Raw genomic sequence first — 14365 nt, forward strand, 5'->3', positions numbered from 1 at the left:
GCTGTGCTAACAAATCCTATTCAGCTCTGCAGTGGAAATTTCGCCCTGCACTGCAGTAAAACCACATTGAACTGGTCAAGCATGTACTTCATTCATTTCTGGTTTTACTTTGAGTTAACAGGGACTGAGACAGAAAGATACATGCAACAAAAAGCAGAAAAAATGGATTGTTTTGCACCAGAAGAGGAGTGTGGGCTACAAATTACAATAATAAGGCAGTGAAAGAGGCAGCACAGGGTATAAAGCAAAGCAATCTGTCTAGCTCCAAGGAGTGATCCAGGAACAATCGGAGGTTTTGCTGCTTCAGTTGGAGTCGTTTCTATGCAAAACAATGTTCCCTCTCTTGGTCTCGAGTGACTCATTTACACCATTGCCACAAATAATTTTTTACCACTGTGGATTTTTGTTGTTGTTGGTTTTTTCTCCACACAAACAGAATGTATGGATTGGTGCATTTCCAATTGTTGAAGCAGCCAGTTCTGAGATACCACCACATGCCGTTGTAGGATGTCATCCTTTGTCACCATATTTTGAAATCTCCATCGACTGAAAAGAATTTCTAATTCTGTGGCTCATGTAGCATACTGTTAACAACAAATGCCTCGTGTTGATAATGAATGCTTAGGAAGGAGGGTGAGGTGATTTTGAATTAGCAATTTAAGCATCTTTCACCAGTTGCTATATTGATAACTGCAACAGTAAATGCATGACTTACGCTCTCATTAGAAACTTTTATGTATTTTAAAATACTGTATGCTACTGGCCTAAGCAGATTAAATTCTTGCAAAAAAACAGCTCCTGTGTGGAGCTGATCATGTGACTTTTCATTACTGGCCTGGTTTTACTGCCAACTTGATCATTGCTTGGGAATCTGCAGCAGATAGATGTATGTTATTGACATGCTACAGGAGCAAGCCTTGTTTGTATGTTTGCTTAAACCCCTTGAAACTGAAATTTTGTTGGAGTATCAAAGGCAGGTTGGATAGCTAGATCACCAGATTTGCTGTAATTATTACCTAATGCAATTACTGCCTTTTTTTTTTAAAAAAAAAAGTGTCTGCAGCCTCCAGATATTGTGTCAGTGTTTAGCTACCACATCAATTAATGAGTTATGAGGAGGGATAGTAATGGTGGATTATTTTTCTTCTGCAATTCTTGATTCTTTATCACCATGGAATTATTTCATATAAGTATGTTAGAAAATATGTCACTGTTGTTTTGAATTTGTTTGGTGGATGTTGATTTTAATATGCTGTGTTTCTGTTGTATTTTCTGCAAAAGGAAATTTAGAAAAAACTTTAAAATGTTTTAAAACAGAAATAGCAACACACAATGGTCTTCTCAGAATCATAGAATTGTAGGGATTGGAGGGGACCTCCAGAAATCATCGAGTCCAACCCCCCAAACTCATTAGTTCCCCAGAACTAATATCTCCAAGACTGGTGTGCTGTGACAGACTTTCAAGCATCTGTTTCAAAAACTATGCTTGGCTTATGCATTAGGGCTGAAATGAAAATTTTTATTTATTTATTTATTTAATTTTATTTACCTTATCACCCAGAAAACCTTTTGATTCTGGTTTGGAAAAAAAAAAAAATATCATTGCAAAGCGCATTACATTGCAAAATCTTCTCTTAGATATTAAAGGTTATTGAAAGAATAGCTGGTGGCATAATTCTCCCAGTGGTAAATTAAATAATAATAACAAAGTTCTACCTAGGTGGAGCTTGTACTTGTAATAAAGTTTTCATTTCTCTGTAAGTAGATAAAGTTAATTACTGTGGATGAGATGTATTTTATTTTTTTTTTTAGTATACCACTTGTATATTATGTTTCTTAGCTTTCTAATGTAATGTATCTGCAGGTGGATGAAAGTCAGACTGGAGAACCAGGGTGGCTTGGTGGAGAATTGAAGGGAAAAACTGGATGGTTCCCGGCAAACTACGCAGAAAAAATACCTGAGAGTGAAGTTCCAGCGTCTATAAAACCAATTGAGGCAGCTCCTGCACCTAAAGTTTCTGTGCATGAAACAACCACATCACTAGGAACTGCTGCATCTACAGAGTGCACGACAACTGCCAACAACTGGGCAGACTTCAGTTCAACGTATGTTTGGGTGGTGATTATTGCCTCAAAGTACCATTGGAGTACTTTCTAATTGATTGGACTATGACAAGAAGTTGACACAAAGTACACAGATTGCAAAAGATAAAGATTTTGTTTGAATTAAAATATTTTTCTGTAGTAAATAGTTACAATTGCAGCCTTGTAAAACTGGAATTATTCTCCTATATATCTAGGTAGATAATACACACTTTCATGCTTTTCATAAAAATTAGTAATGCTGTCCCTGACATGAGAAGAGTTTTGTTGGTTGTGGGCTTGGCATGATTACAGTCCAGACGTACAACTGATTACTCAGCTTAGAGCACATGAAGCAGGCAAAGAAAACAGGCAGAGAAGATTTAAGTTGGATTAATTTATCATGCTCCTCGAGTTCACTGAATTTTGATCATTTAAGTAGGTACTTTGAGGCAAAGGTAGGGATCATGAGATTTGTTGGACGTTTTAAAGGATAAGAGTGCGAAACTCTTTTAAGAGTTGAAAAGTCAGTAAGAAATAATTTTAAGCAAAAGAAAAAAGGTAAGGATTTGAAGTAGTATGAGACATAACACAGAGGCATGTGAGAGGTCAGTGACTTTGCATAATACAGACTGCAGTACTTAACATTTTCATTGTATGGGGGCACACCTGAACAATGAAACTAAATTGCAGAAATGGTTGGCCATAAATGAGCAAGGATGAGCAATTAACTGTTCTTAGAGGCTGCCTTTCAGAAATGTGTTTATTGTAACCCTCTCTTTGATTGCCTAACTTTCACTGCAGAGTTAATTTCACTGCTAATAACTCATGGAGTATTGAATTACAAGAAATAGACCTAGAATGTAGAATTTTTTTCTTTGCATGTGAGCATTTTTATTCCTTAGAATACAGTAGGAATAATGTAATTCACTTATTTTCAGATGGCCAGCAAACACTAATGAGAAACCAGAGACAGACAACTGGGATGCCTGGGCAGCTCAGCCGTCGCTGACAGTTCCCAGTGCAGGGCAGCTGCGGCAGCGATCAGCCTTCACCCCTGCCACTGTTACAGGATCGTCTCCCTCTCCTGTTTTGGGTCAGGTGAGCAGCTGTGTTCACTGGAACTGTTCTGAGCCAGCATGAAATTCTGGATAGCAAAGAGCGAACATTTACAATGGAAACCCTTTCCTAAGATGCGTGAACTAGGACAGTTTGGAGTGCTAAAGCATTAGTGTACACTCATTAACAAAGTCAGTAGCAGAATCTAACACAAACAAGTTGCTGTTCTGCTGTTTCTTTGCTGGCTTTTTTAAACTACAGTGGTCCAGTCTTCTTAAAGTTTTGGCTGGGTGCTATTTTTGAATCACTTCCTTTGGGCTTTATTAAATCACATGGCAACAATCTTCATTCCAGAGTGGGTTATATGGTTAAGTGGTGTAGATGAGACTAAGCTTCACAGTAGATGAATTCAGTCCATCTGTAAGAGACTGCACTTTCCTCAACTGGACACATTGTTCTTGTAAGCTAATGTGTTGTTCTGATAAATGCAAAATACCTAAATGTCTTTGAACAAAACTAAATGGTAGTATATACAATATATTACTAGCAGCAGAACATAATTTTCTGTAAAGTTTGCTTTAAACCTTTCAAAATAACTTTGTCAAGGTTTATTGTATCTATATCTTAATTGTAGAAATTGCAAAGAAGCAAACTCCCAAATAGTCCTGCATTACAGTGATTACACATTAACAGACAGAAATGTAGGAGGTCTGTGGGTGTTTCTTGTATTACTTTGTAATTTTGACTGACATATTTTGCTTTATACAGATGAGGAGAAGTTACAGTATATTGTGGCTATATAAATAGTATAAGAATGTAACTCCATAAGGAGTTTTCTTTGTGGAAAGTGTTGCAAGACTGAATTCTCTCTCTTTTTCTCTAAATTGCATTAGGGTGAAAAAGTGGAGGGACTTCAAGCACAGGCTTTGTATCCTTGGAGAGCAAAAAAAGATAACCACCTTAATTTCAACAAAAATGATGTCATCACAGTTTTAGAGCAGCAAGATATGTGGTGGTTTGGAGAAGTTCAAGGACAAAAGGGGTGGTTTCCTAAGTCATATGTGAAGCTTATTTCAGGCCCCATTAGGAAGTCAACAAGGTATTGTATTTGCTTACACCATACTTTACTTCCATACTATATTGATTAAATATATATGAAGAGTTGCTCACTTGAGTTTTAAAGTTTAGACTCAACTCTGTATAAGTATTTTTAGGTGACTCTTCTCTGTTAGATTTTTACTCCCATCGCTGAAAATTCAGGTGAGGAATATGTAAGCTGACCTCAGTTCTCCTTGCACTATGCGCCACCACCAATAGACCTAAAGCTTAATCTACAGTCTTAATTATATGTGACTTGCAACTGAGAAATTACTATTTTGACATGAATTATAGCTATATAAGTCTCAGCTTATTTTTTCCCAGAATAAAATACAGTACATCAAAGCTTAATCACTTATCATTATTCTCAGAAGATGAAACAATCAGAATCTAGTTCTGTGAAAGGTGAAGTCAGCATTAACATCACTAATACTAATTACAGTGTTTTTAGATTTTTTTTTTCTTCGGAGGGAGAAGGAGGGGCAGCAAACTGTGTATTCCATGCATTTACTTAATTATAACTACAAGTAGCCATCGTACTTGAAATATGTAATTTGCAAGTTTACTGTCTATTAGAAAATTTAGGGAATCGCTTAGGGATACATGTGCATATTTTATTTTTGTCATACATTAAGCATCTTCTGAAGAGATTTAATTTCTTAAATAACTGTTATTCTCTTGTAAAGCATGGATTCTGGTTCTTCAGAAAGTCCTGCTAGTCTGAAAAGAGTAGCATCACCAGCAGCTAAAGCAACTATGTCAGGTGAAGGTAAGCATTCCAGACTGGATGGCATTGACATTATTTTACTATGTGATTAAATGTAAGTAGTCTGCGTATTACCAAAAATGAGCCCAGAATCAACAAAACAGGTTTGTTTTAAGATCAGGCCTGTAAAAATGTGGGTATGTTGTATATGTAGAAACAATAATTGAACATTTCTTCTGCAGTTTATAGTGTTCCATACTATACATACTAGTATGTATGTAAATATTTTGGTATCAGTTCAGTTCCCCATGGAACTGTTCAGAATGGGTTTTTGCAGAGGGCCAGTATAACACTTCCATGTTGTTTTTATTTGTAATTCGTAAGTAATTAATGATGCCAGCAATTATTAATGAATGTCTCAATTTCACTCGGTACTCATTTCCACTGTTCCATTAAAGCTCCCTGTAACTGATTGTAGTTTCTTTATTTAAAAGTTGTGATACTTATGGTGAAAGCTACCCCTCATTTTTAAGGATGGAGCATATGGGGCACAGACAGATAATTGTCAGGTCTCTGAAGGGTTTTAAAAGACTTGTATTCTTAGTTGTTACTACTCTTCAACTGGAAGTTAATGTCTCCATATGAGCTGTGCTAACAGACTGTGGGCACTCTAATCCACTTCAGTGCAATGTCTATAAGGTTAACTTAAATCACAGTCAGAGTAAATTAATGGATCTAAATTTAGTTTACAAATTAATATCTACATAATCTCTTCAGAATGCCTTGCATTTTTCAGCTACAATTCTACATATGATTTCAAGTGGAAGAGTTTCTTTGGTTATTGCTGTATTTGATAAGTTACTGACATGAGCACTACAGAAATTAAAAGAAGAGAATGTTAGAAATCTGTCCAAAGTGGAAAAAGGGATGATCAGTTATTTTGAAACCTAACTAGTCTTGCTCAGTGTGTATTTCATTAAAAGCAATTTGGAAATGCTGTCTTTTTTGGTAAATTATAGGATATCTTAGGTTATATGTTAGTATTAAAAAGGGACACAATTTATACAAAAACATTTCAAGAAAGCTGTATTTTTAAGAAGTAATAGAAGATGATAGGCCCATATTTTATTAGATGTAGAGAACGTGAGAGAATATACATGTATATGGCATACATTGTGAATTTTAATGTTGTTGTGTACTTGTGTACGAACAGATGTATGTCTCCTTCAACTGCAGTTTTTGGGTAAACTATCTCTTAGCTTTCATTAAGAAAATTTACAGTGGTTTGAATTCTTGCCGAAGTTCAGTAGTCAAGTTGAGGGTTTTGGTCAGATGTAGTGTTCAAGCAAATGGAACAATTGCCAGTTGCAATGGAATACTTGAACATTTCTGTCAAGTATGCATGATAATCTTCCTGAAATACTGTGAGCTGCTCTTCATTCCAGAGCTGATCACAGAAACATAGGATATAATCTTCAGTGATCTATTGCCCATGTAAAGTTTGTTAATGCTTAGTTAAGTAAGAATGTATCAAGTTGTGCCTACAATGTTAATTAATTGTTCAGAATTCTTTGTAATCCTTTTTGTAAAGGTGTTTGGGGTTTTTTTTGTGTAGTTCTGTGGTACAGTTATGCACTGCAGTACTTAACATCAGTCTAGTGTTTTTGCACTTGAATACTAAGTGGGTGACTGTGTTTTAACAAAATAAAACATTCAGGCTTTGTCTTGACATTTCCCAGCCGTTTCAAAAGATGCAATGAGATGTGTGCTCCCTGTGCAAACCTTCAAGTAATGAAAGAATTCACTGTACATGAGAGCCAAACAGAGTATGTAAGATTAAGACAGATGTTTGGATACTGAGATTTTTTTCTGCCCTCAAATCTGAAAATGCTAGTCAACAGCACAAATCAGAAACCACTGGGAAATATGTTCAGAATACTTTCTGATGTAAAGTAATAATGTATAATATAATAATGTAATAATAATTATACTAGGCAACTATTTTACCAAAAAGATTCCCCAGGGCAGACTTTTGATAGACTGTATTTAGTTCTGCTATCTATTTCATTTTATACATTAAATAATACTGAAGCTTTATGAATAAAGTAATTAATCAATTTATCTTCTGTCTAGCCTCTAGTTAGATCATATTCTATTCGGCTTTGCAAATGATAATTGAGCAGGTTATCAAGTGTTTCCCCATGTTGTGTATCTATTTCCTTCTTGCAGAATATGTTGCTATGTATACTTACGAGAGTTCTGAGCAAGGAGACCTAACCTTTCAGCAAGGTGATATGATTCTTGTGACAAAGAAAGATGGCGACTGGTGGACAGGAACGCTGGGTGATAAAACAGGAGTTTTCCCATCTAATTATGTGAGACTCAAAGATTCTGAGGTAGAGACATTAAATTGTTTCACAGTTGGCCTGGGGGAGTTCTGTTTTCTTTGGTGTTGGAGTGATGTTTGCAAGTGAGTGGTTTGCAAGGGACAAAGAAGTATTTGCTGAACATGAATTTGGAAAAGGAAATAATAGTTACATTTCACAACATAATTTATTAAGTTCCATTCTGAGCCATTTATGACAATAACTCTTAGATAAATTGATAGTTAACTTAGCAGTTTTGTGGAGACAAATAAAAATAGCTACAATTACTTTTTATCCAGGTAAGTTTTTGATAGCTGAGTTGTATCCTTCTGTCATTTTCTTTAAAAAAGAAATTAAGGGAAATATTTCAGTTTATTATATTTTTTTCTTTCCCTGTTTCAGTGTTCTTGCAACCTAGGGAAACAAATTTAGCAATAAAAATTAGCTAACTACTGCATTGAATAATAGAGGTCCTGTCTCATCTGATTTTATCCTGGAATAATCTGATAGAGCATGTCTATGTTAAACTTTTTTTAGACATTCTTAAGAAAGATGTGTTCTCATTTATGTTCCTTATCTATTTGGGAAGGGTAATTCTCACCTACCAGTAGGAATTAGCTTATTGTCAGCTGTATATGGTATTGATCTCTTGGGAAGGACTTTTTGTTTGTGTCTTTGAGAACTATAGTTTTTTTTAAGTAAATAAATACAAATTTATGTAGGTGTCATGATGAACAACAGATCGACCATGAGCCAGTAGCTGTGTGCCCCTGTGGCCCACAAGGTCAATGGTGTACTGGGGTACATTAAAACAAGTGTGGCCAGCAGGTCGAGGGAGGTGATCCTCCCCCTCTCCTCTGCCCTGGCCAGGCCACTTCTGAAGTATTGTGTCTCATTCTCTGCACCTCAGTTCAAGATGTTCAATCTTCATTTTAGAATTGAAATGTTGTGCTTTATGTTTAGAGTTCAGTTTTGGATATGCCTGTGCTCTTTCCTGCCAATTTCAATTGCATCAACTCTAGAGTTATGAAACAGCCCAGGTCAGTAGAGACCTTGAAAGATCATCAGGTCAGACCTTAAATCTATCTAGTGACTGTGGAGCAGCAAAAAGTTGGGTCGAGTCCCCGACCAGATTAGGAGTACTTTCTGTCAGAGAGAACATGTTTTACAGTAGCAAGTTGTGATGTCACCTCATTAAGATGGGGTAGAGGTTTGTCCTGTAGACAAGTGAGATATTTCTAACACACTTTTGTCTCAAAATCTGGGAATGTATATTGAGATATGTTAAGTTGCCTTTTGTGTGTTTTCAAGTATTGGGCGTATCAAATGCATGTCCTGTCTGATGGAGAAGAGGCACATATTGGCAAGTCTTTGTAGAGAGCTCAGAAACAGATATTTAATACTGAGAACTCAGTTTCATGTTTGTCTGATCTCAGCTTGTCTGGGCCTGAAACCACAAAGTGCAGTTTATTAAAAAGTGGTCCGACTGCTCTTTTTGCTGGTGAAATCTTCATCTTCAGATAAAATCTTGATGAGAAAAAAAAGGAGGAAAGAGTACAGAGCTCAAGGAGATTTATATTCAGGATGGTTGTTTTCCTGATGTGATTCACATGCCCCCCAGGAGATAGTAGTTGTTCTAAGTGGATAATTGCCATTACACGTACAAGGTTTTGCTATTCAGCTTGGTCACAGAGCCAGTTTTTGCAAAGGATTTCACAATAGTGGCTGTCTTAACTTTCAGATGTGCTGCTGTGCTTGGACAGCTGCTGGCTGATCATGAAGAACTTTGCTAAAAAAACAAATTAGTTTACTGTGTTCTGCTCTGTTGACTTAGGCCTGAAAAACAAGGCAGTGCTAATCATTCAGTAGTTCTATTCATTTACCTCAAGCAACCATACTAAGGAATTTTCCTTAAAGTTTGAACATATTAAAAAAGTGAATGTCTTTATGTTCTCCAAGTAAGCAACTTGATGGTCTATTCTCAGTGTTTTCGTTAAATTGAGGTAGGTATGTACGGCTTTTTATTTTACCCTTTCCGTGAGACTGGTGTGATAATTACCTCTGCATTGGAATATGGAATTGATACGGTGAATTTGGAAAACCAAAAATGTAGATCCCTCAACTTATACGGCCTTGTGTAAGTGTTCTGAAAAACATCTAGCAATCAAAACCTATTCAGTCTGGATTCTTAGGGCATTACTGTAGAACACAATTGGTAATTCTACTGCCTTGTTTTATTAAACTATCAGAGCAAGTTCTTCTTGTTTCAAAAGATGTTATCATTTGGCACAAAATGTCTTCAAATGCAGTTAGTGTCTTAGATGTATAAAAAGGAGATAAAATGATTTACTTGCTCTCCACTGTTGTTTTTTTTTTTTTAACAAAAGGATACAAGATATTTCTCCAGGGGTGACCAGAAGTTAGGTCTATCTTTAAGTGCACCATTTACTAATTTAGATAATTTTTGAAACAGGTTTTCTGTTTATTTCTTCTTTTTCTTTAACAAGGATTCAGAGAATCTTCAAACAGAACTCAGGCTCAGTTTAGTTAAGGTGATTTTGAAACTCCCCTCTCAGGATAATCTATGTTTACCAGCAAAGATATAGTGTCATATCCTACTTCATCATTCCCTACATGCCTCTGACAGCCTGGACACTGGTTAATTGATGTTTGAAAAAAAAATTTTATTTGGAAGTCCAAATACTTGTTCTTTGTTAAGAGGGCAAAGTGGTATTTGTCTGCTGAAAAATACTTACCAAAGTGGTATCAATTTCTGATATTACTGTATTAGTGCCAGTCCTCTCATTTGGTTCCAGACCTTTTAATCTTTCCTCCTCATGTCTGCGGATGGACCCACCATCATTTTGCATGGAACATCTTGTTCACAGACCTAACTTTAGTCTTTGCATCTAATCACTGTATGATGCTTCCGTATTTCACTTTTTAAAGTTAATATAGGTCACAGTAGTCATAGAGGAAGGGGGGAAGGGGAGGGCAGGAGAGAAAGAGAACCAAGGAAAGAAAGGAAGACTTGCTGGCTTTCCAGAAAGTAACTGTAATCAGTCTTTTACAAGAAAGTTGCACTGAGACCAAATGATTTGTAACTTATCTCATCCATTTTCCACAACCCTTCCTAGAATTCACAAAATGTCAAAGGCTGTTGTGGTACGCTAGGTGTATGAAACGTGCTTTTGTGCCAGATGTTTGGATTTAAAAAAACAAAAACGACCTTCTCCCTATCCTCACTGTCACCTTCCAGTGGCAGTTTCAGGTAATAGGACATGCACACCAACCCACTGAGTTTTCTGCTAATAGAGCATTATGAAGTATTTTAGCTCAGTCTGAAAGATCAGGCTTCCATAGTAGCTTTCCTGGAAAATGCCCCCAGCATTGAAGTCCTAGAGCAGTCACATACTCTTCAAGACAGTTATTTTTCCTAGTAATCTATTCTATTGAGGTATTCAAAACTAATACGCATTTTTAAAATGGCACTGTTCTCTCAGTCATTCAACTAGAGTCTTAGTTATTGCCTTTATTAATTTCATTATTAAAAATTCCCAGCTTTTAAAAACTTCAAGTTAAGGAGAATATTGAGGATTAAATTGTTTTTTTCCTTAGAGGATCTGGTATTCTGAAAACCCTCCAGTCATTTATGTAGGCTCCAGATATGTGAGGAAGATGCTAAGGGAAAAATTGAGAAGAGGGTGAAGCATTGTGAGCATCACTTGAAGGCAATAGGATATGATGTATGTTCAGTATTTCTGACCAAAAGACAGTTTAGATTTGCTGTGTTGTTGTCATCTGTATCAGACATTTGTACTGTAATAGCTAAGGCTGGCAATGTACTAGGAAGAAAGTGAGATGATTATTTAGATTATTGGGGGATTCTGTCCTACAAAGAGTATCTATTAAAAAGATTGGCAAAATGACTGAGGAAAGGGATATGCAAGGGTAGAGTCCAAACCACGCCTGGATTTGAATATTCTAATTGCAGGTATGTGACTAGTCTGAAAGTGCACTGAAAGAAACAAGTAAAGATAACTTCTTCCAAGTGACTGGTGTTTTTTAGGAAAGATATATTTTTGAACAGGAGAACTGTGAGTTTGTAAATTAAGAAGCATTTTTATGCTAAATTTGGTTTTTCAGAATAGCTGTTTTCTTAAACATAACTGAACTGAACTACTTCCATGGCTTTGCTAGTTTTTCATGAGTGTTCACAGAAGCTTTTCTTGTAAATCTCTTGGCTTGGGCAACAGGATATTCACACCTCATCTGAACCCACCTACGATCCAAGGGATTAGCTGTCTTTGTCAAGACAGATAGCACTATTGAGTGTCCTATGCTCTCAGCTAGGCACAAAAAATGATAGTGGAGCTTTTACTAATGTAACACATACCATCTAAAAAGTTCATATAGCTCATCTTAGGGATGCAGTGAAGGATTTCTACATTAACTAATTTTCCATATAAGAAAATTTGAAACCATAATATGTACAGTATTTAAATAATTATGTCTGATTATCTTTTTAGGCATATTTGCAATCCAAATATTTGAGAATTGAAAAATACTATTGTCATACTAGCTCAACCTGGCAACATTAACATTTTGCAGATATGCAGGTTAATAATGAAAATACTATGTAAATTGTAATTACATTGGTATTTACAGTCAGTGGAAAGCAGGAGAGTTAGGAAAGATGTCTGCACCTTTATATAGTTATCCACTTCTGTACATCACATTCTTTAATTTCTATATATTAATTGCCATCTCAAATAGTAAGAGTTCCTGTAAGAACAGACTTCATTGGAGTTTTTTTACTCTCATCTTTTTTTGGTGTGTTAAAGTGAAGTACAGTAAATCATTTTAATATACTGAAGATATAATTATGACTGCTAAACTTACATCTCCCTCTCTATTTCAAGGCTTCTGGAGCAGCTGGAAAAACAGGAAGCTTAGGGAAGAAACCTGGTAAGTCATATATAGTTGACAGCACCTCCTCTTAAGTACTGTGTATATCTAGTCAGTGAAAAAATGTCAGTGGGAACAAAATCTTTTCCATAATAATAAATCATTTGCTCTTGGTCATTTATATCTTCTGAAATACACTGTTATGCTTTAGTAATTCACATTAATGAATACTGTTTATATTAAATTAATTTATAACCTATTTATCACCGTATTGAAGTAGCATATATAGGTAAGGAATAAAAATCTGCTTGCTCAAAAACAAGTGTAAACTAAACCAAATAGAACAGTGGAAGCCCACAAAAGTTTCTCAAGTTTCCCAGCGTCCCTGAAATGGAAGTACACATTTCACATTGTGGTTTCACAGCTTTGCCCTAATCTGGTATACATTGACTCTGAGCTCTTGTGTCTGCTTCCTATTTTCAAGAGCATATACCTTGTACGTATGCCATGTAGCTTATTGCCTGAAAAGCCTGGTCATATTGCAGATCATCATGTTGCAGATTATTTTTTGGCTTGAAAGAAGTCCTCTTGTTCTTGGGTTAGAGGTCAGGAGAAGGGCTGTCCCTTTAGACGGCTGTTTTTCCAAAGATCATTTAAAGAGCGCATTGTCACTGGCAGGCATTTGTAAGCATTCCAGAAGGCATCTCTGTTTTTCTCTTCAGTGTATTTATTTGCTTCTGTATGAAAGATATGATTTTGCATCCAGTTGGACTAAATCAGGAGATGTTCAATGCTTCTGTCCCTTTCTCTGAAACTTATTTAGTTGCTTAGTGAGGTAGTTCAAGGATGTGGATTACCAAGTCCTGCCTATTTCCATACCCATGTACATACTCATATTCATGTTTTATTTTGTTTTGTGGAGAGAAAGTTGCTTTTTGTCTGCCTGAAGTGGCTCACTACTCAAGTGTGTAAGAGAAAAGAGAGAGGATGCAGAATAGATTGCAGTAGTCCCAGCTTAATTTGTCTTATTTTACCTCTGCTCTCGGCAAATCTGACTGATCCATCCACTTTCTATGGAAAGAAGGGTTTAGAAATAAACTATTTCTGCCCTTTTAAACTTTGCTTTCAATAACCAAACACAGTTGTGTTAATAGATTAAAAGTTTGAGAGAGGCAGAAAAGAACTCTGGAAAACCTATAAAAGTGAGACCTGGTAGGAATAATGACAAGATGCTGATAGGTATAGCTACTGTTTCTATGCATGGGAGAATGAAGCATGAGAGGACTTGAGTAGCAGCCTTATAATCACTAATCTGCTAAATCTGAATATTAAGCAGAGGAGAGATGGGTTTGTGTTGACAAAAGGTGTATTTAGAACTTTTTGGAATTTAAGAACAGTTTAAGAGCAGTCCTGCCTATTTTTCAGCAAGGAGGTTCATGGATGTTTTTGCCACAGAAGTGAAAGGCTAATAAATGAGGTGAAATATTCCAGTTTATTCTGGAAGCAGCAGGATGAACAAGTGAGTGTTGATAATAGTCTGTGTTTGACAAGGAAAAGAAAATGCTGTCTTTTGGAATTTAAGTGGCATTATGGGGACAACTGTATCTGTAAGAAGACATTTCTTTCTCTTTCTAAATGAATCTCTTTTGGTAGAGGACAGGTTCTCCTGGCCTGAGCTGTAAATGAATTGGATCTCTTCTTAGTAATTCAATATTCAAATATAATAAAATTAAAAGTCCTTCCTGGAATAAAAGCGTTTTTTTTTTCTTTTTTCCTTTTTTACTTGAAAAAAAAAAAAAAAAAAAAAAAAAAAACACCAAAAAAATCCCCCAAACTTATTTTGCTGCATGTTTTCCTCCAACTTTCTGCTTTTCTTTGACATGAGAGCTAGATACTAATTTGTAATTCAGATCAGTTCACAGTAAAAATTCTATATGCTACCAGTTGGTGAAAGAGGATCTCTGATATCTGGAGCCGTGTGGATTGTCATTATGTAGATAAAATTGTGATGTTTTTTTTCTGAGTTACAGGCTATAAGATTTTTGTTCTCTCAATAGAATGCATAGTATGATATATTGAAGATGATGTTTTTTTTTTATGGTAGAGAGAGGATTTTGCATAATTAAAAAAAAAAGACCAATTCCCA

General features: G+C 35.8%; 1 protein-coding gene across 7 annotated transcripts in view; it reads left to right on the forward strand.

Moving 5' to 3' along the window:
• Positions 1–14365, forward strand: part of ITSN1 (intersectin 1) — a 116278-nt gene that overhangs the window by 75643 nt on the left and 26270 nt on the right. For all 7 annotated transcript variants that reach the window (XM_048953899.1, XM_048953881.1, XM_048953872.1 and 4 more), the window contains 6 exons: positions 1865–2106; positions 3024–3183; positions 4035–4240; positions 4926–5008; positions 7175–7341; positions 12234–12279. In XM_048953899.1, the coding sequence (XP_048809856.1) occupies positions 1865–2106; positions 3024–3183; positions 4035–4240; positions 4926–5008; positions 7175–7341; positions 12234–12279 (904 nt within the window). The remainder of the gene's footprint in view (positions 1–1864; positions 2107–3023; positions 3184–4034; positions 4241–4925; positions 5009–7174; positions 7342–12233; positions 12280–14365) is intronic.

This window comes from Lagopus muta, chromosome 1 (genome assembly GCF_023343835.1).
Source record: "Lagopus muta isolate bLagMut1 chromosome 1, bLagMut1 primary, whole genome shotgun sequence".
Lineage (NCBI taxonomy): Eukaryota > Metazoa > Chordata > Aves > Galliformes > Phasianidae > Lagopus > Lagopus muta.